At 71.4% G+C, this 27,138-nt stretch overlaps 1 protein-coding gene across 8 annotated transcripts; it reads right to left on the bottom strand.

Annotated features, from left to right (window-relative positions):
- KMT2D (lysine methyltransferase 2D) lies at positions 1-26,787 on the bottom strand. 8 transcript variants are annotated; one of them, XM_087771375.1, is made up of 55 exons: positions 26,667-26,787; positions 24,984-25,066; positions 24,750-24,876; positions 24,435-24,664; positions 24,232-24,338; positions 23,978-24,140; positions 23,688-23,853; positions 23,487-23,601; positions 23,237-23,403; positions 22,354-23,102; positions 21,946-22,080; positions 20,995-21,845; positions 20,642-20,755; positions 20,162-20,272; positions 19,948-20,052; positions 19,520-19,701; positions 19,280-19,444; positions 19,080-19,189; positions 18,941-18,988; positions 18,647-18,862; positions 18,426-18,569; positions 18,221-18,337; positions 17,929-18,053; positions 17,646-17,835; positions 17,080-17,154; positions 16,580-16,684; positions 16,250-16,432; positions 15,832-15,916; positions 15,467-15,711; positions 15,094-15,167; positions 14,965-15,015; positions 13,105-14,814; positions 12,654-12,827; positions 12,422-12,570; positions 10,091-12,183; positions 9,865-9,988; positions 9,684-9,771; positions 9,418-9,484; positions 9,050-9,282; positions 5,920-8,973; positions 5,673-5,816; positions 5,434-5,598; positions 5,190-5,346; positions 5,024-5,105; positions 4,751-4,926; positions 4,012-4,160; positions 3,773-3,908; positions 3,528-3,667; positions 1,971-3,141; positions 1,671-1,807; positions 1,418-1,548; positions 1,048-1,333; positions 873-946; positions 649-757; positions 1-526 (listed from the first exon to the last, which is right to left on the bottom strand). In XM_087771375.1, exons 2-55 carry the CDS (start codon positions 25,030-25,032, stop codon positions 434-436), a joined length of 16,146 nt encoding a protein of 5,381 aa, XP_087627501.1. In that variant the 5' UTR covers positions 25,033-25,066; positions 26,667-26,787; the 3' UTR covers positions 1-433. The 8 variants fall into 8 exon arrangements, with proteins under 8 accessions (XP_087627501.1, XP_087627499.1, XP_087627498.1 ...); XM_087771373.1 differs by having other exon boundaries at positions 15,094-15,177; positions 15,468-15,711; positions 18,647-18,988; XM_087771372.1 differs by having other exon boundaries at positions 5,024-5,346; positions 15,094-15,177; positions 15,468-15,711.
- Between the last annotated feature and the right edge of the window lie 351 nt (positions 26,788-27,138).

Genomic DNA, 27,138 nt, shown 5'->3' with positions numbered 1-27,138 from the left:
ATTGTCGAGCTCAAGGAGTCTGTGTTACCTTGGTAATTAGCGAGCAAATATTATTAGTTTTGTTTCTAAAAAAAAAAAAAAAAAAAAAAAAAAAAAATTAATCCAGGCCGGCTCCAAACTCGCTCCGGCTCCACTGGGACCACTCTGTCCCCCGCGGCTCCCCCACGGGGGAGGCGGGCGGTGGGTGGGTGGGTGGGGGTCTCGCCGGACCCCCCCTTCCTTGCAGGACGAAGCAAAGAAAACCCTGAGTTGCCAGTTCGTCCGTCCGTCCGTCCCGCTCGGGCAGGGCCGGTGGCTCCGCGGCGGCCGCCCTCCCTGCCGGAGCCTCCGTGCCCCGGCCGCCTGCCCGGCCGCCCTGGCACCTCCCGCGGCCCCGGCGGGGCTCGGCGAGGTCTCCGAGGCGGGGGCCACGGCCCCCAGCCCCTTTTCCCAGCTAGTTCATCCACTTCCGGCAGTTCCAGGCTCCGCAGTGGCAGGGGATCTTGTGCTGATCGTCCTCAAAGTCGAACTGGTAGTCGTAGGTGAGCTGGGGGGGGAGCGGGGAGTCACCCACGGCGCGGCACAGGGCCCGGCGTGGCAGAGGGCCCGGCCCCAAGCCCCCCGCGGCCACCCTAAGCCCCCCGCGGCCACCCCACGCCCCCGCCTGACCTCCTCCCCCTTGGGGATGCGCCGGCTGGAGATGATGATGATCTTGTCCTCCTTGTCGAAGGTCACGACTTCGGCCACGCAGTTCGGGGCACACGAGTGGTTGATGTACCTGGGGGGGGGGGACAGGGAGGCGCGGGGTCAGCGCCGAGCCGGGCGGCAGGACAGATGGACGGTCACTGCTCCCTCTGGGGGGGTCCCACCACCCCCGAGCCCCCCGCGCTCACCTGGCCGGGCCCCCCGTCAGCGTGGCGTCAATGACGTGCTCGTTGTTGATGCGGAACATGTAGATGCCGCGGTTCTGGCGAGGGAGAGGGTGTCAGCGGCTGCACCGAGCCCCCCAGATCCCGCCAGAGCCCCCCACATCCCACCCAAATCCCCCCACATCCCGCCGGACCCCACCTGCTCCTCATAAATCTTCTCCCGCCGGTTGGCCACCTCATTGCGGATGATGGTGCCGATGTACTCGATGACCATGGTGTGCTTCTCGATGTCCTTGGCCGCGTAGAGCCCCAGCCCCTGGATGCGGGACCGCGCCAGGTAGACGTTGTTTTTCCACTCCGTCTTCAGGCGCCGGTACTGGGAGGACTTGGAGTGCACGAACTGTTTGCTGTAGGGCGTGTTGGTCTCGCCCGTGAACGTGCTCTGGTAGGCCTTGGACATGCTTGTGCTGTTCAGGGTGTGGGGCCTGCCGGGGAGGGGGCAAGAGGGAGTCAGACCTGAGGGATCCCCAGGGATCCCGGCTCTCCCGGTGGATCCCAGCCCCGCTCACCGCTTGTAGTGGGTGAGGATCTTGGGCTCGGAGCGGGCGCAGCCGGTGGGGTTGATCATCAGCGGCAGCTCCATCAGCGGATGGCGCCCGTAGCGGAACAGATAGTTCTGGCAGCTCTCGACGCCGGGCAGCTGCCGAGGAGGGAGCGGAGGGGCCGTGGGTCGAGCAGCCGCCCCCAGCCCCCTTCCCAACGGGGCTGACCCCCGGCGCAGAGAGGAGACACCCCACCCCACCCCCCCCGCCCAGGACCTACCGACTCGGCGATGCGCAGCACCGCGTGCACCGTGAGGCCAAAGAGCTCCTCGCCCTTCAGGTACTCGGGGAAGAGTCGCAGCATGTCGGCTTCCTTCCTCATCATCGCCACCGGCTCGATGATCCGGTTCCAGACGGCTGCCGAGAGAAGAGGGGGTTGGAGCTGGGGACCTGCTCCAGGCTGCCCGGCGGTGCGCACCCCCGGCTCGAGCCACTCCGGGACCTCCCGTCACCCCATCCTCCTCATCAGCGGGCCAGGGGGTGGAGGAAGGCAGCGGGCCAGCGCCTGCAGCTCCCTTACCCTGCGGCGAGGAGTCGGAGAAGACCAGATCCTCCAGGCCCTGCTCGATGACTTGCACGACGAACTCGGGGCGGCCGTTGTTCTCGCAGATGGTGCAGCGGTAGCAGCAGCGGCGGTTGTTGGTCCGCAGGCTCCAGTAGATGCGCGTGGCCTCGTAGCCCACGGGGTAGAGGGCCGTGACGCTGTGGAAGTCGGCCATCTGGTGCGGCAGGAGCTGCCCGATGGCGTGGAAGACCAGCCCGCCCACGCGGAACATGTGGAGCCGCTCACCGCGCTGGATGATGCTGGCGATCTGCTTCACCTCGTCCCGTTCGATGTAGACGCGTCGGAAGACGGTGAAGCTGCTCAGCTCCTGCTCGCAGGGGCCCTTCAGCTTGTGCAAGGGACACAGCATGGTCTTGTCCTTGAAGAACATGCACTTGGCGCGGATGGCGCAGGCGAAGTGGTAGACGCTGGGGCAGCGGATGCGGTTGCAGCTGTTGGTGGCGCCGGTTTTCTGGCACAGGGAGCACTTGGTGAGCAGCCCGCGGTGCAGGGCCACCTCCACGTTGATCAGGGCCCCTCCCTGCGTCTCGTAGACCTCCGTGGACCACAGGGCGCAGTTCAGGTGGACCCAGAGGTCAAGGTCGAGGTTGAGCAGGCGTGCCGGCCCATCCGTGGCCCCGTCGCCCTCCTCGTGGCAGAAGCAGCACTTGCGCAGGTCACGCGGCACCTTTTCGGGGCGCAGGGTGGTGCCCAGCTTGTCAATGAACTCCGCGATCTCCTTGTCGCCGTCCCGCTTGGCCCCCCCTTTCTGGATGGTGACGAGGAAGCGCAGCCGTTTCCACCGCACCCCCTTCCACTTCTTCAGCCGGGGCCGCGCTTCGTCCCCGTCCTCCGGCGGCCGCGAGCGCTGCTTGAAGCGGGGTGGCGAGTGGGGGGCCGCAGCCCCTTCCTCCTGGGGGGCTGGCGAGGGGGCTGGCGGCAGGGGCGATGCGGGGGCTGGGGCCGCCTCGTGAGCCGCCTCGGGGTCGGGGACCCTGGCAGCCTCAGTGGGGCTGGACGGGGAGGGGACAGAGGGGGACAGCGGGGGCGAGGGCTCCTGGGGCATGACAGAGAGCTGCCGCACATCCAGGTTGGAGACGTTGTTGACGTAGCAGTGGTGCAGGGTCTTCTCGGGAACGGGGCTTTCCTGCGGCACGGGGAGGGGGGAAGTGGGTCAGAGCGTCCCAGGGATGGGGACCCCCAACCTCCCTGCACAGCACAGGGAGGGGTCCTTGGCCCTGCAGGGACCCCACAGCACCCCACCGCGCTCCCAGCCCTGCAAGGGCCTCCCCGACCCCTTCCACACAGTCCTGGGAGACTCAGCACCGCTCCACAGGCGGACCTGGCCCCTCAGGAAACCCCCTGCACCACCCTGCAGTCACAGGGGGACCTACAGGGACCACCACACACTTCTTTACATGTTCTTACTTGGTCCTAAAAGGTCTTGCACCCCCGCATGGCCACAGCCTTATGGGGACCCCAAAAGCCCTCTCCCCGGGTCACAGCCCTGGGGGGCCCCCGCGCCCCGCTGACCTGTCTGAGCAGCGTCAGGAGGTCCAGCTCGCCCTTCAGGCTGTACCCCGGCAGCACCGCGTCGAACTGCTTCAGCCACTCAGAGCTGCTGTCCGGCACCTTCCCGGCCAGCGCCGCCTTCTCCTTGCCACCGAGCACCGCTGCAAGAGAGAGAGAGAGAGAGAGAGCCCGTCACGGGGCACCTGGTCTGGGGACACGGGGGAGCCCGACACGGGGGAGCCCGCGGGGATGGGGCAGGCGCTCACCAGCCATGTCCGTCTCCACCTTCTTGGCCTCAACCACGGCTGCTCGCACGGGGCCATCCGGGAACAGCACCTCGTAGGAGCTGGGGATTTTCACGCTCAGCAGCTCCGCCATGGCCACCATCACCCCGTTGAGGTTCTGGGCGAGAGGAGGACGGGATGGGTTCGGGGCCCCGGATGCCACCACGCGGGGTCAGCGCGAGAACCCCAAGGGTCTCGCCTTCCCCCGTCCCCTCGCTCACCTTGGCGGCCGCTGCGGACACCGTCAGCATGACAGAGACCTCGCTGCTCTTGCCCTTCTCCCACGGGGTGCCTGGGCCCACTGCCCCCGCCTTCCCGGGGGGGGCCCCGAAGGGCTCCATGGCCTCGTAGGGCTTCGTGTCGGGGAACACTGGCGTGGGGAGAGGGGGGTCAGAGCTGCGCAGACGCAGCCCCACCGACAGCCACCCGTGAGCCCACCCAGCCGCCCCGGCCCCCTGCAGAAATGCTGCTGGGAATCCATCCCCTCGCGTGGGGCAGAGACTGGGCTGCAGCGACAGGGACAGAGCACCCAGCACCAACGCGAAACCCTCGGGGGGAGGCCGGGGGACCCTTGGGAACAGGCCAGCCCTGACACATGGGGCCACGCTCAGGGCTATGCTGCCCAGGTGCAGAACACCCCACAGCCCCCTTCCCTCAGCCCACGCTCCCCAAGGACCCTTCCCCTGTCCCCCCACGCCCCTACCAGCCCACACACCCAGGGACCCCTCCTGCCCCGTCCGCACCCTGCGCGGAGCCCTTCCTACCTGATTTACGCACCCTGCAGCCCCCCGCCCTGCCCTGCCTTACTCCTGCCTGGTCTGTACATCCCACGGACCCCTTCCTGCCTGGTCCATACGTCCCGTGGACCCCCTCCCGCCCAGTCCAAACGTACCGCAGCCCCCTCCTGCCCTGCTTTGCCCCTCCCTGGTCCCTACGCGCCCCCAGTGCAGCCCAGCCCACCTGGGATACTGGCCCGGGGGATGATGGGGATGATGGGGGACAGCACGCGGTCCTCCAGCTCCGGCTTGGCCTCGCTGAGCAGGGGGAAGCGGAGCAGCTCCTCGCCCAGCACACTCTCGGGGGACGAGGCGGGGACGATGCTGTCAGGGGAGTCACTCTCGTCGTCACTCTCCATCCTGCAGGGAAGGAGGCGTCACGGGCGGTGGGGGCTGGCGTCACCCGTAGCAGGGGGCTGGTGTCACCCGTGGGGGGTCATCGCGGCCGGTGGCTCACCTGACGTCCTCTGTCTGGTTGTGGGGAGGGGTGGGCAGAGCTGCCAGCAGGTCCAGGCTCTTCACCTCCACGGCCGGCGCGTCTGCGTGGGGAAGGGACGGGTGTCGCAGCGGGGGGACGGGTGACAGCAGGGACTCCGTGCCACCCTTGTGCTTGCCACACTCACCTTTCTGGCCGTGGGGCTCACGGGCTGGGTCGGCGTCCTTGGGCTGCTCGCCCAGCTCCTCGGGGGCCGTGACGCCGTTCACCATCTTCTGCTGCACAGAGGGGGGCGGCGTGGGGGGCAGCGAGGAGGGTGGCGTGGGCGGGTTGCTGAGGTTGTTCTGGGGGGAGACAGCGGGATGAGCACGGCGGGGTGGCCCGGGACCCCTGGACGGGGTGGGGGGGACAAGGGCACAACCCCGCCTCACCTTGGTGAGCAGCTGGGAGTAATAGTCGGGCACGCTGTCAAGCACGGCGCTGCCGAAGGCGCCCCGCAGCTGGCTCTTCCCGTTGATGGGGCTGCTGCCAAAGGGCGCGAAGAGGCTGAAGTTGGCCGTGATGGTCGGCTCCGTCAGCGGCAGCAGCGACAGCTCCTGGGGGCAAAGCAGTGAGGAGGGGACGGGGAGAGAAGGCAGCCCCCCGCCATAGCCCCGGCCTGCAGCCCTACCTGCTTCAGCTGCTTCATGAGGGCCTCGCCAGGGCGCAGCCCCTCGTCCTTCCGCAGCTTCTTGCGGGAGGCCGGGACCCGCTCGTTGCCCTTCTGCACCCTCTTGGGCTTGGTGGCCGCCGGCTTCCTGGCGATGGAGGGGTCCTGGGAGGGAGGGGGGGGGGGGGGGGAGAGAGGAGTGGGAGCCATGCCAAGCGCAGCCCCACGGCCATCACCCCCCATCCCACCCCGCGGCACTCGCGCTCACCTCCCGGCCCAGCAGCACCGGCTGCGGCCGCAGCTCCGTCCCGGCGCCCCGGCTCTCCGTGTGCCCATTGAGCTCGCCTGGACTCTGCGCCGAGAGCTGCACGTTCTTGGCCCGCAGCAGCTTCTGCAGCAGGAGGTGCCCGGCCTCGGAGCGGCCGCCCGGTGCCAGCAGGTTGTTGGCTTGGCCGGCCCCGGGGTCCCCGTTGGCCTCCGGTTTTGCCGCCTCGTCTCCATCTAGCTCGCACTGTGCCGCCGCTGCCTCATCCTTCGGCTCCTGCTTCACCAGCACCTGGGGGGGCTCACCTGCTGTGGAGGCCCCCTCCGGCACAGCCCCATTGATGTGGGTCTCGCTGGGGTTGGCTGGGTCTGCACCGGGTGCCTCGGGGTCCCAGGGACCACGTGCCGGGTCAGGGAGGGTGCCGCTCGGCGTGGGCGTCAGCCCCTGCTCTGCCGGCGCCACAGGGCTGGGGGCCGAGGCCGGGACCCCCGGCGACGTCTTCTTTGGCTCTTGGGGGCTCTGCTCGGGGCTGGCCAGGTGCTGGGACGAGCAGCCCAGGGGCGAGGGGGCCGGCGGCGTGGGGAGCCGGACGAGGCCGGGCTGGGGGCCGCGGGCAGCCAGGGCTGCCTGCACCAGCTCGGCCAGGGGCTGCTGGGGGGGCTGCCCCGGCAGCGCCCGCCCCTGCTCGGTGGCAAAGCCGGCCTGTGCCTCTGCCGGGGCGCCCGGCCGTGGCTGGAAGAGGGGCCCTAGCGGGCGAGGGGGCTGGCGGGCCACAGGGGCCGGGGAGCCGTGGTCCGGGGCCTGCCCGGGGAAGGGGCTGGGGGGCCGGAGCGCCTGGCTCTGCTGCAGCAGGCTCTGCTGGTGCCGCTGCACCAGGAGGGCCTGGAGCTGCTGCTGCTGCTGCGGCGTCAGGTGCCGCAGCTGCGGGTTCTTGGCCAGGACGCCCTGGAGCTGCGCCCGGATCTGGCCCATCACCGGCCCTGGCACCTGCCCCAGGAGGCCCGGGGGAAGCGTGGCCGTGCCCGGCGATGGCACTGCCAGCCCCGCTTTGTGCTGCCCGGGGCTCTGGAGCCGCGGGGGCTGCGGCTGGCCCTGCAGCGAGCCCGACGGCCCCTTTGCCAGCTGCTCCGGGGGCCGCGGCGCCTGCGGCAGTGCCATACCCTGCACCTGGCCCGTCCCGCAGCCCAGCGGTGGCTCCGCCACCCCGGCACTGTCCCCATGCTGCTGGGACAGCTCGGGGCGGGTGGCCCCGGGGCTCTGCAGGGACGGGGCGAGCAGGGTGCCCGGCTGCACAGGGGCTGCCCGCAGCGCCGGCTGCGAGCCCAGGACGCCCGGCTGCGGGGAGGCCAAGAGGAGCTGCTGGCCCTGCCCCAGCTCAGCCTGGTGCTTGGGGGCTGGGGGCTCTGGGCCACCCAGTCCCGAGGGGTTGAGGGGTCCCTGCTGCTCCTGGGGACCCCCGTGCAGCTGAGCCCCGCTCTCGCTGCCCTCGGTGGGCAAGGCGCTGCCGTCCGCCCCTCCAGGCTGGTCCTTGGCAGCCAGGACCGCCGGGGCCGGCTGCATTCCCTGACTCAGGTGCAGCACTGAGGGGGCCTGGCCCACCGCCCCGTGCTGCGGAAAGTGCTGGATCGGGGACTGCCCCTGGCCCAGCCCCAGGAGGCCCGGCTGGGCGGCCGTCGAGTTCTGCTGCTGCTGCTGCGGGGCCAGCAGCGCCCGCGACTGCCCCAGCTGCTGGGATAGCACGAGCCGGTGGCCCAGCATCCCCGGAGTCTGCGGCGCCAGCTGGGGCGAGCCCAGCACCCGCTGCTGGTGGGGGGCCAGGAGGACCTGGCGTTGGGGCGGGGGGTGGCCCAGCACCGCCTGGTGCTGCAGCCCCGGCGCCTGCGCGTGGCTCAGCAAGCCTGGCTGCTGCTGGGGTGAGAGCTGCTGCACCAGCAGGCTCTGCTGGCTGCCCATCAGCCCCGGCTGCTTCGGCACCATGGGCTGCCCCACCGCGCCCGGCTGCGGGGCCGGCGCCGGCTGCTGCTGCCCCAGCAGGCTGGGCTGCCCCACCATGGCTGCCAGCTGCATCGAGCCTTGGCCCATGACGCCAGGCTGCTGCATCGACGTCTGCGCCATGACGCTGGGCTGCTGCATTGAGGCTTGTCCCATGACACCCGGCTGTTGCATGGACGCTTGTCCCATCACGCCCGGCTGCTGCATGGATGTCTGTGCCATGACAGCCTGCTGCTGCATCGACGTCTGCGCCATAACGCCCGGCTGCTGCATCGACGTCTGTGCCATAACGCCCGGCTGCTGCATTGAAGCTTGTCCCATGACGCCCGGCTGCTGCATCGGTGTCTGTGCCATGATGCCCTGCAGCTGCATCGACGCCTGTCCCATCACGCCTGGCTGCTGCATGGACGCCTGCGCCATGACGCCCTGTTGCTGCATGGACGCCTGCGCCATGACGCCCTGTTGCTGCATGGACGCCTGTCCCATCACACCTGGCTGCTGCATTGATGTTTGCCCCATCACACCCGGCTGCTGCATGGACGCCTGTCCCATCACGCCCTGTTGCTGCATGGACGCCTGTCCCATCACGCCTGACTGCTGCTGCAGCGACACTTGTCCCAGCATGTTCTGCTGCTGCAGTTTCTGGGCCAGCTGCATCCTTTGGAGCTGCCTCTCCTGCATCAGGCGGCTGTCGGCGGCCAGCCCGCGCAGCGCGGGGTTCCCGGCAAAGAAGGCGTTGGAGGTGCCGGGCACCGGGGCGTTCCCCACGGCTTGCTGGCCCATGAAGGACAGGCTCTGCTGCACGGCCATGGACATGCCGCCCTGGGGCGGGCGCAGCCCCCCGGGCTGCCCCGGCTGCTGGCCGAGGCCTTGCGCACCCACCACGGCCCCCGCCGGCTGCTGGACGCCGTGCGCCGAGAGCAGCTGCCCGGGGAGCTTGGACATGAGGCGGGGGCTCTGCGAGGGGCTCAGGGCCATGACGGCCGAGGCCTGGTGCTGGTGCTGCTGCTGCTTGTTGCGGTACTCGGCCATGAGGTTGGTGTGCTCCTTCTGCTGCTTCCGCACCTACCGGGGACGGCACGGTGTTAGCACCAGGGACGACACGTTTGCACCGGGGGACAGGGTGCCCGCACAGCCCTACCTGGTCCAGCTGCTTCTGGATCTTGCTCTGCTGCTCCGTCACCAGCTTCAGCTTCTCGGCGTCGGCCTCGGGGAACTCCCGCCCGGCTTTCTTGGCGGTGCGCTGCTTGGCGCAGAGGGCTTTACGCGACTTACGGTGCGCCCCGATCTGCTCCTCCAGCACCTTCAGCTGCATCTGCAGGAGCTGCTGCGTGTGGAAGAGCCACTCCTCGTACTGCCGCTGGTCGGCCTCGTCTGCGGGAGCGGGGAGAGGTCTCGGATCAGCAGGGACCCTGGCTCTGGAGTGAGCGTGGCCACAGCCCTGCTCAGCCCAGCCTGCGTGGGCAGGATGAGACCTGGCCAGCGCTACCCCGGCCCCCCGGTACTCACTGATGACGCCCTGGGCGAAGGTGGGTGGGTTGGGGCGAGCCTGGGTTGGGTCGGTGCTGCTCCGCTCCTGGCAGAGAGAAGAGTGTTGGGGACATGCGCCATGCCGTGCCCCCTCCCCAGTGCCCCCCCGTCCCCTCTCCACAGCCCCCACCTCCCCAGGGAACCCCAAACCCACCGGCCAGCGTGGCCACTGCCTGGCGGGGTCCCTGGCGCCAAGCTGGGCAGCCCCAGCGGGACCCCCGTCCCCCCCAGGGCGCCCCACTCACCTGCCCGCTCCCCGCCAGCAAGTGATTCTGCATCTCGGAGACGGCTGGGCCCCCCGAGAGCCGCTGGGCCAGCAGGGAAACCTGTTGCCTTTGAGGGGGACACACAGGGACACGGGATGAGCCAGGACCGAGGCGCCCTGCCCGCCCCAGGCCGTGCTCTGCCGCCCGCTGCGCCCCTTACCTGTTCATGCCCGGGGCCACCCCGATGCTGCCCTGAGCCATCACCTTCTTGATGCCCTTCAGCGCCACCATCTTGGCCTTGGCAATGGGGTCCATGATGTCCTCGGCCGCAAACTTATCCAGGTCTGCCAAGAGGGTCGGCGGACGGTGCCGCAGCACGTTCAACCCTATGCTCCCCACCCAAAAGGGCCCTACCTCCCCCCAAAACAACCGCCCGCAGCCCTTACCTGTGTCCGGGAAGAAGCTGTTGGCCAGCTGCTGCTGCATCACGAGCTGGGGGGGCTTCAGGCCCAGGGCGGGCGGCTGCACCCCGGCCATCGGCTTCTGCACCAGCACCTGCTGCTGGCTCTGCTGCGGCTGCGCCAGGGCCACCTGCACGCCGTGGGGGGCCGCCAGCACGTGGGGCTGCCCGGGGGCCATGCCCATGTGCGGGGCCAGCGCTGGGCCCTGCTGGGGTGCAACGAGCCGGGGTGGCTGCGGTGGCATCAGCGGCGGCCTGGCCACCAGCCCCAGCTGGAGGGGAGGCTGTGGGGCGCCCAGGCGGGGTGGCTGCCCCTCGGGGGGCTGCCCGGCCGCCGCCGTGTGCAGCATGGGGTGCCCCGGGGCCGGGAGGTGGGGGGTGCCCCGGGGCAGGTGGGCCGACATCTGCTGCTTCTTCTGCAGCTCCTTCTTCTCGTGCTCCAGCAGGTCCTCGATGAGCAGGGGCAGCTCGCTGGCCACCAGCGAGCTCTCCATCTTGTCCAGGTCATCGGCTGGCGAGTGCCGGGCGCTGCCCAGGCCCAGGGCTCCACCATCCAGCTCAAACTTCTCCAGCAAGGGGCTGCTCTGGCTGCCCAGCTGGGCAGGGGCCAGCCCGCGGCCAGGGCCAGCATAGGGGTCCTTCTCCAGCACAGGGACACCGGCATGGCTGCTGTTAGGGAAGTGAGTCAAGCTGAGGCGAGCCGGGCCGGCGCCGGGGCTCGGGAGGGTCTGGCCGGATTTGAGGCTCAGTCCCAGGGAGGCAGAGATCTTATCCGTGCCCTGCAGGGCCTCCGACTTGACGGGGACTGGGAGCCGCTCGGGGCCACCGGTGGTGAACTGGCAGGGAGAGGTCTTCAGGCAGCCGTCCTCCAGCTTGGGCTTGACGTCGGTGGGCAGCGAGCCCGCCTTCGCCTCCGTGCCCTGCGCCTTGAAAGCCGGGTCAGGTGCCAGCGCGGAGCCCGTCGGGCAGGGAGCAGGTCCCAAGCCCACCCCAGGCACCAGCCCTTCCTTGGGCACCTCCCGGTCCTCCACGGATGGGGCCACGTCTTTGCCGTCCCCAGGGTCGGGGAGCTTCAAGCTGGGCGCCGGTGGCTCTGTCTTGAGCTGGGCTTCGCGCTCGGCTTTCTCGTTGGCTGACTCAACCAGGCGAAGGTGCTCGTTGAAGATGTCCTTCTTGTCGCCGGTGTCCAGCTCGGGGTCGGTGTAGGCCAGCAGATCGAACTCGTCGCCGTTCAGCAGGTCGTCGAGGTGGGGGTCTGCCGTCTCCAGGCTGTCCAGGTTGTCCAAGTCGTCGTCCCCTTTAGCCACATCTGGATCCAGGCTCAGGTTGGCCAAATCGTCGTCATCTTCCAGGTCCTTGTGGGAGCCAAAGTCATCATCCAAATCGGGCTCCACGGGCACCTCGCAGGGCAGACGTCCCCCCTCCAGGCTCAGGTGGCTCTTCCCCGGGGCCGGGGCCGGAGCCGGCGTGGGGTCCGTTGCGGAGCCGTCCTTGGGGCCCTCGGCGCGGAGAGCAGAGCCGGAGGACAGCGGGCGCGAGGGGACGTGCTGCAGCTCCAGGCTGGGGGCTGGCAGCGGCGGGGGGGCGGCCGCTTTGGCGTGAGGCTGGTGGTGGCTGTTGCTCATCTCAGCACCCTGCGGGGAGGCGGGCGGCAGCGGCACCAGCATCTTCTGGGGCTGCAGCGCCGGGGTGGGGAGCGCCTGCATGGGCACGACGGGGGCACAGAGGGCCTGGGGGGTGCCCTCCTCCCCAGGCAGGAAAAAGCGGGGCCGGGGTGCCTGGGGGGCGAAGGGGGAGCCCACGACCCCCCCGGGTCCCTTCTGCACGTTGTGCCGCAGCTCGATGAAAGGGGCGCCCAGGGCGGCGGGTGAGGCGGGCACCGTCTCGGCAGGCGCCGGCAGGCGGGTGCTCAGGCTGCTCACGGGGGTGCCAGCGGCTGGTGGGGCGAAGCGGGAGGCGACGGGGAGCCGCAGGGCCGTGGCTGCCTGCTGCTGCTGCTGCTGCCAGAGGTGCTGCTGCGGGGACGGCGCCGGGAAGACCCCACGGGGGTAGAAGGCCTGGGGGGGCCCCACCGCCGCCCTGCAAGACACCGCGGTGTTGGGACTGGATTGGCATTGCCACGGTGCGCCACGCACAGGACCCCAGGGGTCCCAACCCCCTCGGACCACAGCAGGCACCTAGGAAAACCACAGCCGCCCCATCCCCCTTGGGCGATCCCCACAAGCAAGAGCTGGGGGGGACGCACCCCACCAGGGCAAAGCTCTGCTTGTTTCTAACCAGCTGCGGTGAGCCCGTCACCCCGCCGCTGGGCGCTCACCTCCCATTGATGTCCAGGGTGGACGGCGTGGCCGCCGGCGGGGGCCGGGAGAGCCGCTCGTCCTGCGCAAACGCTGCCTGCACCATGACAGAGCCGGGCACCTTCCCGGCGTTGGCTGCGGTGGCCAGCGTCCCGAGGACACCCTTGTCCTGGAAGAGAAGGGAAGGACGCAGCGTCACCCCTCTGTCCGCCCCCGGCCTCCCACCAGAGCCGTTCCCCCGCGCTCTCCTACCTGTGCCGGCTGGTAGGGGGCCATGCCCCGGCTCAGCTCGAAGGCCTGGCTGCCGGCCTCAGGGGCCCAGCCCGCCGGCGAGGAGGTGGCAGCCGCCGCGGCGCTCTCCTTCTCCTGCCGCAGGCTGTTGCGTTGGATCTGCTGGCGGATAAGCAGCTCACGGAGCCGCTGGCGCTGGGAAGAACCGAGAGTTAAGACTGAGAGCAGGGACACGGGAGCGAAACCAGCTCATCCCGGGACCCAAGCACAAACCACGCACGGAGACCGCATTGGCTGTGCCAACCTACGCCCCCCACCCCGGGTGCCCGTGCCCCCTCCACGCCTCTGGGGAAGGAGCTACAAGCGCAGCCAGGCTCCTTGATCACCCCACCAACCACAGAGGTCCCGGTTCCTCCCTCGCGTTCCCTCTTGAACGCAGACAGATGCAGCCCTGCCGCCGGCGAGCCCTCACCTGCCGCTGCTTCTCCAGCTCCGACTGGCTCATGGTGCCGAGGGCTCCCTCCTGGCCGCCGGGCAGCTCCGCCAGGTCCCGGTTCGGGGGTGCCGAGAGCCCCGCCGTCGCCTCTTCCCTCTTGTCAGCCAGTGGCCCCAGCGCGGCTCGGGGCAGGAAGGCGACGGAGGCGTCCTGCTGCTGCGGGGTGGCTGGGGGCTGCTGCGGCAGCACCGAGGGGGGCCGGAGGGGTGAGAGGCTGTAGGTCTCGGCAGCCGCGGCACCCGGCCCCAGCGGGCTGCCGGCTTGGTGGAAGCCAGGGGACGAGGCGTAGGCCGAACTCTGGGTCTTGCCGGAGACGTAATGGCTGTTAATCCCATGGGGCTGGTGGGACGGGGAGCCCTTGAGCGGCTCTGAGACGGTCGGGGGGAAGGTGAAGCGCATGGGGGGCTGGCTGCCCGGGAAGACGCTGGCGCCGGGGGAGCGGGCAAAGGGGGGTTGCTGCCCACCCGGCGCCTTGGCATGGGGCTCGGCCGCCGGGGTGCCCCCAAAGCCCCCGCCGGCCGCCGGGCTGTGCGAGAGCGGCACTGACTTGAACCCTGGCTCCGGCATCTGGGGCCGGGGGGGCTTGTGCAGGGGGGTGAAGGGGTCCCGGGACTGGGGCCGGGAGGGTGGCTGGGAGTAGGGGTCCGGGGATTGGAAGCGAGGGGTGACAGGGGACTGGCAAAAGGCTTCGTTGGAGAGCGGCCGGGGGGTGAGGGGGGACTGGGAGCTGGACTGGGACTGGGGGCTGACGGGGACGCGGGAGAAGGGCTCCGAGGGCAGGGAGCGGGGCGGGAGGGCGCAGCAGGCCTCGGGGGGCTGCGGCCGGGGCGTCAGCGGGGGCTGCGAGTAGGGGTCCGGGTAGGGCGACTGGCGGTAGAGATCGGGGTGGCCGGGGGGCGAGGGGGCCAGGGGGTGGGGGTCGGGGGGCCGATGCCCCAGCCCCGGGCTCTGCGGCTCTACCTGAGAGACCCGTGGGGTCATGGGGGCTTTGAAGACATCGGCCGCCTTCAACTCCGCAGCAGAGAGGTGGGGGCCGCCCGGGGAGTCCCCGTAGCCCATAGCGGGGGCATAGCCAGGCGAGCAGACCCCCAGGCTCCCCCCTTCCTCCTTCTTCACCTCCAGGCCCTTCTTCTGCTCCCCAAAAGGCAGGGGAGAGAGCAGGGCCTCGGGGGGCCGGGCCCCGGGGCTTCCTGGCACCGAGAGGTTGTCCAAGGAGGGGCACCGAGGCTTCAGGAAAGGGTCGGGGGTGCCGGGCTGGTGCCGGGGGGTGCCAGGCGGCGTGGGGTGGAAGTCGGGGGGCTGGGAGCCGGGGATGGCTCGAGGGCCGGCAAGGGGCTGGGGCTGGCCAGGGAAGGGCTGGAAAGCAGCGCCCGCCGTGGGGCTCTGGCCCAGGGGCGAGGGGAAGCGGGGCTCCAGCGCGTAGGCGGGTGCCGCGCCGTAGGGATCGTGCGAAGGCACTTGGGCAGGGGACTGGGGTGGGAGCTTGAGGAAGAGCTCGCTGGGCGACTCTGGGCCCCCTCCGGCACCCACTGGGGGCTTCAAGAAGCTCTCGCCGGTGGCAGGGGGGCTGCTGATGTAGACGGGCTGTGCCCCCGGCGGCACCGGGATCCGCAGGTGCAGCGAGGGCCTCTCCGGCTTGCGCAGTCCCTCCCCTTTGGTCTGCTTGTTGATCTGGCTCTCGGCCTGCTGCAGAGAGAGCCCGGCCGTCAGGGCTACGGGGAGCCACGCCTGCCCTCCCAGCGGGCTGGGGAAGGGGCGAAGGGGGCCGGGGTGGGCACTCCATGTCCCCCAGGGCTGGGCCAGGGCCGCCGGGCACCTCCCCGCTGCAGCACGTACCTTCTGCACCTTGTTGATGCGATGAGCCGCCCGGTTATCTTTGGCCTTTTGCTAACAAAAACACGAAGCCAGCTGACTCGCAGCCCCCGGCGCCCAGGCCCCCCACCCCAGCGACGCCCCGGCACTCACCAAATAGGGAGCTTTGTCTGTGGCGGGGACTTTCCTCCAGAGCTTCATGATCTGTTTGCAACGGTTCGACCAGTCTGGGAGTCCAGTAGGAGCAGACAAAGAGCAGAAAAGCAACGTTAGCCCGTGCCTGATGAGCCCACCCACGCCCTCAGCGGGTGACCGTCCCCCTTCACGGGCGGGGACGGCCCCATGCCCAGGAGCTGGTGCCGAGACTCCCCCACCATCGCTGCGGGGAGCGTCTCAGTCCTGCAGCCAAGCCCTGTGCCGGAGCGGATGGGATCTCCCCTCCAAAGAGGGACCAGGGGTGTCACACCGCACCCAGCTCCCCCCTGCCCTCGCCCCGATGGGGGCCGCAGCCCCCCCAGAGCCCTACCTGGATAATCCTGCTTGAGGTTGGGGAAGTTCATGTTGGCGTAGAGGACGGGCGAGATGGTGGAGAGCTCGCCCAGCTCCTCGTCCTTCTCCCAGCGCTGCAGGCTGCGCTGGTTGTAGGACAGCCCGTCGCCCTCGCCCTCCGTCGTGGGCGTCGTGGGTGTCGAGGGCGTGGTGGCGGCTGAGCTGCTGGCCCAGGGGCTCTCGGGCTCGCAGTGGTCTGGGCTGAAGAAGCCACTCCGCTCCCTGCGTGGGGGAGAGAGCGTCACGGACCGGCAGCGTGTGAGGAAAGAGGGAGTCCTGCAACGCCCCGGGGCTCGCTGCCTCCTAGGCGGCCAGCCGCAGCTCCCCCGTCCCCCCGCGTACCTGTTATCGAGGAACGGGGACTGGCAGACGCCCGAATACGACTCCAGGGAGACGGCTCCGGAGAGCGAGCCCAGGGAGACGCTCCCTGCGAGGGAAGGGAGAGGGCTTGCAGGGAGGCCAGGACTGGGGCTCCAGCCCGCGCCCGCCCAGGGGCCCAGCAGCCCTCGGACAACGCGAGATCCCCCCACGCGCCCCCAAAACGCTTTCCACATTCATCCCCACAGCACCGGGGAACACCCAGGAGCCCGGGCTCTCCTGTACCACCGGCACCGCTGCTGTTCAGACAACTCAGCCCCAACGAAGACACAAGGTGGGGGCTCTCCCGGGGCAGACGGTGAGCCCTGCCCTTCTCCCCCACGCACCAGGACCCCCCGCCGATCACCACGTTTCAGCTTGCGGCTGTGCCACCTCCACCCACCCTGCCCTGGCAGCTGCAGGTCTCCTTGCAGGAACGGCCGCTGCGCCCGGCTGGGGTCCTGCCCTGCGCCGCCAGCCTCCATCCCCGCCGCCACGCAGTTGAGGGGCTGCTCCCCGCGCTCCGCCGAGCCCAGCACGTCCTTGAAAAGCTGCTGGACGTCTTTGCTCTCCATCTTGGGCAGCTCTGCAGGAGGAAAAGGAAGAGCTGAGCCGTCGCCGGTGGCGCATGGTGCAGAACCTGCGCCGACAGGAGCTGGAGAAGAAACGTGGGTGTGCCAGCCCCGGGACCCCCCTTCACTGCAGGTGACAAGAGGGGCGCAGGGACCATCACCTTCCGTGGGGATCTTGTCGAGGTCGGAGCTGAGCGCGCCCTCACCCGGGGTGGCCGGTTTCTCGGCGTCCCCAGGGTCCGGGGAATCCTTCGGCTCGTCGGCCCCTGCGGGGAGGAGTCAGCAGGTGCCCTCAGCACCCCGGGACCCCCCTCCTCAGCACCCCGGGGCCCCCACGGGGCACCCCCATCGTCCCCCACCCCTACAGGGCGACAGGAGTCCCCCAGTCCCCCAGGGCCGTGCAGAGCGCCACCCCACGCGGCGGCGCTCTAGGCGCTACTCTATGGTCACCGGCGCCCAGGACTCACTCCGAGAGAGCATAGAGTTCCCCCCGCCCTTTCCCGCCCTGCCTAGAGCGTACTCCTCAACCATAGAGGAGTTCCGTCTCTGTGGTTGCGGACGCTCTAGGCCGCCTCTCGAAGGCCCCGGTTTTCGGCCTGTCCCGCACAACGCGGCGGCCCACGGGCAGGGCGGGGGGGCCGCGGGGGTCCCCGGGGCTCACCCGGGTCCTCGGCCTTCGCGTCGTCCTTGCCGTCATCGTCGGGAGCGGCGGCGCTGCCGTCGGTGCTGTCGTCCCCTGCGGGGCACCAGGCCTCAGCGGGGCCGGGCCGCCTCCGGCGGGGGGACCGGTACCCCCCAACCGCCCCCGGGGTCCTCCACCAACCCCCAGCCTCCTCCTACAGCCCTTGGTGTCGACGGTAACCCCCAGCAGCCCTCAGCAGCCCCCAACAACCCCCAGTCTCCATAGCAGCTCCAAACAACCCCAGGGTCCCCCAACAACCACCACCAACCCTGGGGCCCTCCAATGTCCCCCAACAACCCCGGGGCCATCCAACAACTCTGAACAACCCCAGAGTCCTCCAACAGCTCCCCAACGTCACCCAACAACCCCAATGTCCCCCAACAACAACCCCCCAACAACCCCAATGTCCCCCAACAGCCCCCCACAATCCCAATGTCCCCCAACAACCCCTGGTGACCATGGCAACCCCCAAACCCCCCTCCCCAGCCCCCCGTGACCCCTCTCGGGGACGGTGGCCGGGGTCCGGGCTCCCCGGCCGTGCTCACCTCGGGGGTGCGTGGGGGTCTCCCTCCTGTCGGGGGGGGCACCCTGCAGCGCCCCGGCCAGGCTGGGGTCCCCCTTGGGTCGCGGGGCGCCCTGGCCCAGGGAGGGGCGGGCGGCCCCGTCCCCCACGCCGCCCGCCGCCAGCAGCGCTTTCCGGCTCAGGTCCATCAGCGCCTTCCCGAAAAACGCCTCCTGCCAAAGCGGGAGCCGGTATCAGCACCGCGGCGTCCGTCAGGGCGTCCCTGCCGTCCATCCCCACCCCAGGGCTGCCCCCGTCCACCCCACCTGCAGGTAGGGGGGGAACATGTCCTCCAGCTTGCTCTTCTTCCTTCCCCGGCGCTTCTTCTTCTCGTCCCCCTCTGCCGAGCCGGGATCCAGGCCGCCCTCGGGCGGGAGGTCCCCCGGCGCCCCTGCAACAGCCGCCCCGTTAACGCCTCCCCCCAAAGAGTTTGGGGCTGTTCCCGTGCCACAAGAGGGGCTGGGGTACAGCACCATGGGGTAGACCCCGCAGTCCCTCTCCATCCCCAGGGGACAAGTGGGCAGGGAAGGGACAGGAACGGGTGCCACCGGGCCCTACCGTCCTCCGGGTGCCCCTCGGCGCTCAGCCCCTCGCGCCCCACTTCAGCCAGCACTGCCGACACCTTCTTCAGGCGGGTGTGGGACTTGCGCTGCCGCACCATGAAGCCGCCGATGCCTGGCGGGCAGAGGAAGAGGAGGCGGGGGGGTCACGGTGGGGCTGGGGGGGGTCCGGTCCCGGGGGGGGGGCCCCGGGCGGCACTCACCAGGCCGGTACGGCTTGCGCTTCCTCTTCTTGCACTCCTCCGGGTCCTCCAGCCCCTTCCCCGAGTCCACGTCAGCCCCCATGTCGCGGTCGGGGCTGGCCGGCGCCTCCAGCTTGATCTCGCACTCCATGTGCTCCACACCAACTGCCGGGGGGGGACACGCGACACGTTAGCGGGGTCCGCCGGCACCCCCACACCGCAGCCCCCCAGGAAAACCCAACCTTCGGCTTTGAGCAGCTCATCGGTGTCCAGGTCGCCGTCCTTCTTGTCGTCGGGGCCCAGGGAGTCGCCCCCCTCCAGCCCCCCCTCCCCATTCAGGGTGCCCAGCCGCCCCTTGCGCTGCCGCCGCTTGTGCAGGGGCGACAGGGAGAGGTTGCGCAGCACCGCCATCCCCGTCTCCGTCAGCCACACGCCCTCGAAGCGGAAATACTGGGGTCCTGTGGGGACGAAAGCCAGCGCTGGGTGAACGGCCAGCGCCAGGCTGCCCCCAGCACCGATTTCGGTGCCGCGTGTACCTGGCTCCTTGGCCTTCACCGAGGCGATCTCTGGGGGAGGTGCGGGCACTGCAGAGGGAAAAGCGGATGGGGAGATGAGTCCCCGCGTCCCCCAAACGCGCCCTGAATCCCACGGGCTCCCCTCGGCCCAGGCGCTCACCAGCCGGCTTGATCACGTAGGGCTGGCAGGCGCTGCAGTCGAAGCCGTCGTCCGCAGCCTGCTCCACCTCCTCCTCCGTGAAGAGGCTGTCGCACGCCGCGTGCAGCCACCTGCGGGCAGCGGGGACCCGTCACGCACCCCGGCCGCCCCACAGGGAACCCAGGCGCAAAGACCCCACACTCCGGGGACACAGCGCTCACCGATCGCAGTGCCGGCACTGGATGAGCAGGTCGTCCTCCACGTACTTCTCGCGGCAGAAGGGGCAGACGACCAGGCTGGCGCAGGGCGCGCAGTGGGTGTAGTTGTTCTGCCACTCGCAGTGGAAGCCGGGGGAAGCCGCCCCGCACTGCACGCAGCACACGCACCTGGAGGGGGGGGTCCCGAGGGGTCAGCGCCGGCCCCGAGCCCCCCCGGGGCTCCCCCTCGCGCCCCCCACGCACCACTTGCACTTCCAGCCGCCCTTGGGCACGGTCTGCAGGGGGGGGTCCAGGCAGTAGGTGTGGTAGCTGATGTCGCAGTCGTCGCAGAGCAGGAGCCGGGAGGGATCGGAAGCTTTGCCGCACACCTCGCAGACGATGCACTCCACGCAGCGCCAGCCCTTCAGCAGCATCACCTTCGTGATCTGGGGACGGGGAGGGAAGCTGCGTGAGCCCTGGGTGCGGCTACGGGGGTCCCCAGGCTCAGCGTGGCCGTGGGGGACACCCCAGGGCTCGGCGCGGCCACGGGGGACACCCCAGGGCACAGTACGGCCACGCTGGGCACATCGCGTGCGTGCCACAAGGGACGTGGCCCGGCCGTGCGGGTCCCCGAGGGGCGCAGCACAGTCCTGCCCGCCCGGCGCAGGGACAGGGGACCCCGTCACCCTCACCTTGCTGTTGACGCAGTAGGGGTGGTAGCACTGGGAACACTGGGAGCAGGCAAGGAGGTGCCCCTCGGCCCCGCGCCCGAAGCTGCCGCAGACCACACACATGTCCTGGGGGAGAGGGGCTGTGAGAGGAGCTAGGGAGGGGGGACAGGAGCTGGGGGAGACCAGGAGTCTGTCCTGTCTCGTCCATCTGTCCATCCCACAGCACCCCGGTTACCTGCATGAGCACAAACTTGTCAGTGTTGGAGAAGAGGACGACCGTGTTCTGCATCGTGTCGTCATCGTCCTCGTCCTCCTCCTTGCTGGGCGAGCTCTCTACATCGGCGAGCTGGGGACAGAGCAGGGGGCTCAGCACCGAGGACCCACACATTCCGTGCAGTTTGGGGGGGCACCAGCCACAGCCTGGTGTCAAACGGGGGGGCACAGGAACACGCGGGGGCAGCAGAACCCCGGGGGGCAGCCCCTCACCAGCCCTATGCTTGTGGGGTGAAACCTCCAGACCCACAGCACAGCCCCAGGCATCGCCTCCCCTCCCGGGACCCCCACCCACCCCACACCACCCCAAGGGCTCCCGAGCCTTTCCGAGGGACCGGGATGGTGGGGAAAAGGGATAGGGGAAGAAGCTCGGCTCTCAGCCCTGCCACCTAAAAGCTTGGGGACCCCCCGGCCCCCCACCTCTGCCCCAGCCCAGCCTTACTGCTAGGGTGTCAACGGACGAGGTGGTCGACTTCAGGCGCGCACGGCCCCGGCCCCGGCCCCCGTGGGACCCACCTCGGGGGCGCCTCCGCCCGGGGAAGCTGCTGCTGCGACCCTAGGGCCAAGGGGAGAGGGCGGTTACAGCAACCCGGGGGGGGCCGGCCGGACCCCCGCCACGCATCCCGACCGGGGCAGGGGCAGCGGAGGGGCACGGCCCCCATCCCACCCCCATCGCGCGCTCGACCCTCGCCTACTCGCCGCAGGGGCAGCCCAGGGAGGGGGGCACAGCCCCGGCAGGGTGGTGAGGGTGGCGGGTCCCCCCGAGAAACGGGGCTGGCAGGGTCCCCCCAATACCTGCTTGACGCGGGAGCGCCCCGGGGAGCTGCGCCGCCGGCTCTTGTCCCCGTCCCCCTTGGCGGCCGGCTCGAAGAGCAGCGAGTCGTCGGTCTCGGCGCCCAGCGGCAGCGACCCGGCGTCCTCCTTCTGCAGGCTGGCGTCGGCCGAGGCCGGCCCCAGCTCGAGGGACAGCGAGCCCCCGCCCTCGGGGTCCGGGGAGCCCAGCAGCGGCTCCGAGCCGGGGAAGCTGCTGCTCGTGTCCCCCTGGCTCAGGTTGGAGATCTCGTTGAGGATGTCGGGCCGGGGGCGCAGGGCGGGGGGCTCGGGGCCCCCCTCGTCTCCGCGCCCCAGCAGCTTCTCCCCAGCGGCGCACACCTCCATGGGGGTCTCGGGGCCAAGCTCCTCCGGCTCCAGGAGCAAGGGGGACCCCTTGGCTTCAGGGTCCCCCCCAGCCCGGCCTTCCTCCAGTGCATCCTCCTCGCTCAGCGGGGGGGAGCTCCCACTGGTGCCCTCCCGCTCCAGCCTCGGTGCCTCTTCCTCCTCCTCTTCCTCCTCCTCAGGCAGGCCTGGGAAGGGCCCCAGCTCTGGGGCAGGGCTGGCATGGGGGCCATTGCCAGGGGGGCTGGCTGGTGACTCCCCCTCGCCACCAGCCGTCTCCATCTCATCATCCTCGGGGGGCTCGGCGGGGGCCAGGGTGCAGGCAGGAGAGCCCAGGGGGGGCGGCGGGGAGCCGGGGGGCTCAGTGTCCATGGCGGTGCCGGGGCTGCCGGGGGGCTCGGGCAGGGCTGGGGTGGGCGGCTCAGGCAGCTCGTCCTCCTTGGCGTCGGGCGAGGGGTCTGGGGGGTGGGCGGGTGAGATGGCGCGGAGATCTGGGGGGGTGGAGAGGAGGGAGGGGACGGTGACGCCACAGCCCCCAACAGAGACGTGTCGTGTGTCCCCCCCCCGACCCCAGCGCATCCCCAGACCCACCTGGGGGAGCCGGGGGTGGGGGTGCCATCTCGGGGGGCAGCGAGGGCTCTGGCTCCAGCTCCATCTCCTCTTCGGGGGGCACCTCCGGGGCCAGGGCTGGCGCTTCCTCTGCCGCAGCCACCTCAGGGAGGAGACCTGCAGGACGCGGCCGCGGGTGAGGGGGGCCATGGGGGTCCCCTTGTCCCCTGTGCCACCCGGCCTGGGAGGCAACAAGCATCACCTCAGCCTGCCCCAGAGACCCCCCCAGCCCCTCACGCACCCCCAAAATGGGGCATCGAAGCATGAAATCAGGGTCAACAAGCTGAGAGTCACACAAGAGCTGGGAGAGGACCCAGGCATGGGACCCCGGCACCCATGGGAGACAACGGGACGGGGAAGGGGACAGACCACCCACGGTCCCCCATTTACCTGGTGGCTTGGGGTCCTCCTCAGGGGGCGGCTCACTGGGGAGCAGCTCTTCAGGGGGCAGCTCGTCAGGGGGTGCTTCTTCAGGGGGCAGCTCTTCGGGGGGTGGTTCGTTGGGGGGCAGCTCGTCGGGGGGCGGCTCGTCAAGGGGCAGCGACATGTCATGGGGTGGCTCATGGTGGGGAGACTTGTCGGGGGGCGGCTCGTCGGGAGGCAGCTTCTCGAGCGGTGGTTTATTGGGGGACAGCTTGTCGAGGGGAGGTATGTCGAGGGGCAGCTCGTCAAGGGGTGGCTTGGTGGGGGGCAGCTCATCAAGGGACTCTTCGCTGGGGGGCAGCTCCTCGAGGGGGGGTCTGTCAAGGGGCGGCTCGTCAAGGGGGGGTCTCTCGAGGGGTGGCTCATCAAGGGGCAGCGTAAGAGGAGGGGGCTCCTCGGGGAGCTGCACGAGAGGAGGGGGCTCCTCAGGGGGCTGCACGAGAGGAGGGGGCTCCTCAGGGGGCTGCACGTCAGGGGGCAATTCATCAGGAGGCAGCTTGTCGAGGGGCAGTTCATCAGGGGGCACCTCGCCGGGGGGCACTTCGCTAGGGGGCACCTCCACAGGGGTTTGCTCGCCGGGAGGAGACCCGCCAACGCCCGGGGGTGCCTCCTCGGGGTCCCCCCCCGGCTGCAGCTTCTCATCGCACCCCGCGGGCTCCAGCTCGGGCGGGGGGACGGGCACGTCCGGCGGCTCGCTGCGGTCGGGGGACGCCAACCTGGATGAGGGGGACCGGGTGAGGGGAGCGGGGCTCAGGCGACCCCCGCCCTGCGGCGCGGGACCCGTCCTCCCACCTGCAAAGGGGGCACCCAGCCCGACACCCCCCCAACCGGTCCCCCCATCCCCACTCACATCTGGGCAGGGGGGTCCGGCTGGGGCACGTGTGCCAGCGCCCCGTGGGCATCTTCCGCGGCACGGCGCTGCTGGCAGCCCTCGCACACCGAGTAGCTCCGATCCCACTGGCAGCCGGGATCGAGCCCGGCCGGGCGCCGGCCGCAGTCTGAGCAAACCCGGCAGTTCTGGGGGGAGGCAGAGGCACGTCAGGGGTGGGCAGGGGGGAGACCGGGCACCCCCACGCCCCCTCGCCGCGAGCGGGACGCACCTTGCACTTCCAGGAGTCGGTAGGGAGGCCCTCGATGGCCGGCTCCATGCAGAAGGTGTGGTAGCCCTTGTCGCAAGCCTCGCAGACCAGCATCATGGAGTCCTCACCGGGCTGCCTGTGGGGTGCAAGGTGGGTTGTGAGGGCCACGTGCCCCCCCGTGAGCCCCTCGTTGTCCCCCCCGCCACGGGGACGCGGGCTCACCTGCAGGTTTGGCACACTTTGCACTCGGGGCACTGCCAGCCCGAGCGCTTGCGGGGCGTCAGGGCGATGTCCAGACAGGCCCCGTGGTAGTGCTGCCCGCAGCTGGTACAGAAAACCAGGTCCCGCAGGTTGCCCGGCCCGTCGCACACCGAGCACCGCGCGTCCTCTGGACAGGGGGAGAGACAGGGGTGTCAGGGCCGCCCTCTCACCGGGCTCTACCCCCCTGCGGCCCCCCTCCAGGGCAGGGTAGGACCCGGCACCCAGGGCTGGCAGCCCCAGCCCGCACGCACCCATCTGCACAGCCTCGGCCACGTGCTGGGGGCAGAGAAGCCGGAGGGTCTTCATGGACTGGAAGCAGCCGGCAGCGGCGGCGCAGGGGAAGTGGTAGAGGCGGGGGCAACCGGCCGCCTGGCACGGGATGGTGGCCCCCATCCGCCGACAGTGTTCACATTTCTGAAAGCAGAGGAGCCCGGCGGGGTCAGAGACGCTCCCCGGGGCCGGGCCGAGCCCCTGCCACCCCCCACCCTCCCCGGGCCCCGCTCACCTGTGAGATCCCTGAGAAAACAGCTCCGTCCACGCCGGCCAGCCCCGCCGCCTCCTGCCCCACGCCAGCGGACCAGGCCGCGCACCAGCGGTGGACCCAGCAGTGCCCTGTGGGGAGGAGGCGTCAGGGACGGGGGGGTCCCCGGGCCGGGCAGGACACCCAGGGCGGCGGGATGGGGACCCCGGGACTGCGACTGCGCTCACCCGTCGGCTCAAAGAGCTGCACCGGAGTCACCCGCTCGGAGAAGCCGATCTGTGCCAGGTCGTCGCCTGCCGGCTCTGGCTCCGGGGGGGGCTGGCCAGGACCCTCGGGGGGCTCGTGCCCCGCCAGCCGCTCGGGCCAGTCAGGCGCCGGCTCGAAGCGCTGCAGCTCCTGCTGCCCATGCAGGCTCCAGTCCCCACAGTTGCAGAGGGCGCAGCGGCGGGCCGGTGTGCTGGGGGGAGGACAGACAAGGGGTGTCAGGGACACTCAGGACCCCCCCCAAGCTCCACGCCTCCCCCGAGCCCCCCAGTCCTCACCTGCGGCCCTGGGGAGGTCCCTTCGTCTCCGTGCTCTCCAGCTCCGGCCCCGCGGAGGCTTCTTCAGGGGGTTTCAGGGGGTCGCCCTCCGCACTGCCCATCTCCTCTGAGGCCACGGCCCCATCGGCTGCCAGGAGAGCGGCCATCAGCCATCGCGGAGGGGGGGACAGCACCCGGCACCCTGGGGGGACACAGCGCCAGCCCCCCCAGCACCCTACCCTGCCCCGTGGTCACCTGGTGCGTCCGCGTCCTTCTCCTCGCTGGGCGGCTTCTGTTCGTCCATCCTGCCTCCGGCGTCCCTCGGGGGAGGCCCGCAGCTGCGAGGGGGCGAGATCCGTCAGCGCACGGGCGAAGGGGCCCTTCCCCAGCCCCCCCACCCACGGGACGTGGCAGCACCCTCCGGCCGCTCCCCCTGAAGCGAGTTTGCGGGGTCTCAGCCCAGCCGAAGCGTCCCTCCCCACACGTGCCGCAAGCGGGTGGCGGGTCCCGGTTCCCCAGGGGTCCACGAGACCCCGGGCAAGGACGGCTCCTCCCCACGCCCGCCCCCCCCCCCCCCCCCGTCGCCCACTGGCCCCCCGGGTTGGCCCCCGGGTCGGGGTGGGGACGGCGCAGCAACGCCCCGGGTCAGCCCGGGTACCTGGGGCAGCCCACTCCCCACCGGTGCGGGGGCTGGGGGTGCGCAACCCCGATTAAACCCTGGTGGGGAGGGACAACCCCAGCTCTGCGGCACCCCAGGGTGTCACCAGGACCCCCGAGGAGCCACCCAGACCCTCCCGGCAGCGGCAGCACCGGCTCCGCGAGGCAGGGAGCACCCACAGTGCCCATGGCGAAGCCGGGACCCCCCCGGTGCCGGGTGGGATTTGGGGTGCAGCAATAAAGCGGGGTGCCCAGGGTCCCCTCCCTCAGCACCCGGCCCCCGCCTTTGTGCCTCAGTTTCCCCAGAACCAGCGCCGACACAGCCGAGCCCCTGCGGCGCCGGGGGGAGTCACCCACAAACACCACGACCAAAGCGGGGGGGGGCACGCTTCACCTGCACCCCAAAAACCCGGGGGGGGCCCAGGCGGCTGCTGGGGGGGGGGCGTGCAAAGGAGACCCCAAAGCCGCCTACGAGCCAGCACAGGGGAGGGGATGGGGGGGACGGGGGGGACGGGGGGACGGGGGGACGGGGGGCCCCCACCCCCGAGCACCGGGGACCGGCTGGGGCAGTCCCCGCACCCCGAAACCCCGGCTGCCCCCTCCGAGACGGAGCAGGGGGGGTCGGAGGGAGCCCCCGGCCCGGGGGTGGGGGGACCGGCCCCCCCCAGCAAATCCCCTCCGGTTCCCCGGTAATCCCGGGGGGATTAGGGCCGCCCCGGGGCGGCTGCGCCCTCCCCGGAAGGGCCCCGGCGCCTACCGGGGCCGGGGGGGGGTCGGCGGAGGGGCCCGGCGGCCCTGCCCGCGCCCACGGGGGGCTGAAGCACCGCTCGGGACCCCACCACCACCACCAGTGCCCCCGGGCCGCGCTCCCCCTCCCTCCCCGGTACAACCGGGCCCTCCCGGGGGGCCGAGCCAGCCAGGCCCCGTGCCCCGGCCCGCCGCGGCCTACCCGGGCACCGGCACCGGGGCCCCGGGGCGCCGGGCCCGGCCGTACCTGCTCTCAGGCGGCGGCCCGGGCCCCACCGGCTCCCCGGGCCGCGGGCATCGCCGGTACCGGTAGCGGACACAAAGGGAGCCGGGAACCGCGCTCCGGGCCCAGCCGCCGGGGAGGCCTGGCCGGGAGGAGGCGGCGGCGGCGGCGCGGCCCGGCCCGGCGCGGCGGAGGCGGCGCGGCCCGGGGCCGAACGCGGGGCCTCTCCCCTTCCGGAGCCGCGGGGGCCCGGCCCCGTAACGCGCGGGAGCCCCGGCGGGGCCGCCCCCCGTCCCCCGCCCGGCTCTTACCCCCGTGGCCGCCCCTACGCCGACGGGCCTCGGGGCGCGGGGCGGACGGTGCTCCCCGGCGCGGCCATTTCCAGAGGAAAGTAGGTCCCGCCGCCCGCCCCCGCCCCGCCCCGCCCGCCCGCCCGCCCGCCCCGCCGGGGCCGCCGCGCTGCGCCCTGGGGGCCGCGGCCGGGGGGCGCCGCGCCCGCACTACTTGGCGGCGGGGGGTTCGGGCGGAGGGAGACGTTGCGCGGCGGGCGCTGTGCGGCGGAGGGGGGGGGGGTGTGACGGCGCGGAACCGCAGCGCACGCTGCCGGGAGGGATCCCTCCGCGACGCTTAACCCCGCCGGCGCCGGGGCGGGCGGGCGCGCACGTGGGCACGGCGGGGCGGCACCGGGCAACGGCGGAGGCTCCGCCCCCCCCCCGCCCTCCCGGGGACCGGGGCGGCCCCGCCGGGGACGCGAGTGTCCGTGGGTGCCCGTAGGGAAGGCTC

Source organism: Nipponia nippon, unplaced genomic scaffold, assembly GCF_047370975.1.
Source record: "Nipponia nippon isolate SJK-2023a ecotype South Korea unplaced genomic scaffold, ASM4737097v1 scaffold_35, whole genome shotgun sequence".
Lineage (NCBI taxonomy): Eukaryota > Metazoa > Chordata > Aves > Pelecaniformes > Threskiornithidae > Nipponia > Nipponia nippon.
The sequence above is the reverse complement of the archived record's forward strand: the minus strand, read 5'-3'. Positions and strand labels throughout refer to the sequence as shown.

Bases quoted from the DNA above. Each gene is read 5' to 3' on its own strand.
- KMT2D (XM_087771368.1), bottom strand. From the start codon at position 25,032: ATGGACGAACAGAAGCCGCCCAGCGAGGAGAAGGACGCGGACGCACCA. The intron at 24,141-24,231 runs GTGAGCGGGGCC...CTCTGCTTTCAG, and splicing joins TTTTCTCAGGGATCTCACAG to AAATGTGAACACTGTCGGCG. The intron at 20,756-20,994 runs GTATTGGGGGGA...CCTTGGCCCTAG, and splicing joins GGCGCTCCCGCGTCAAGCAG to GGTCGCAGCAGCAGCTTCCC.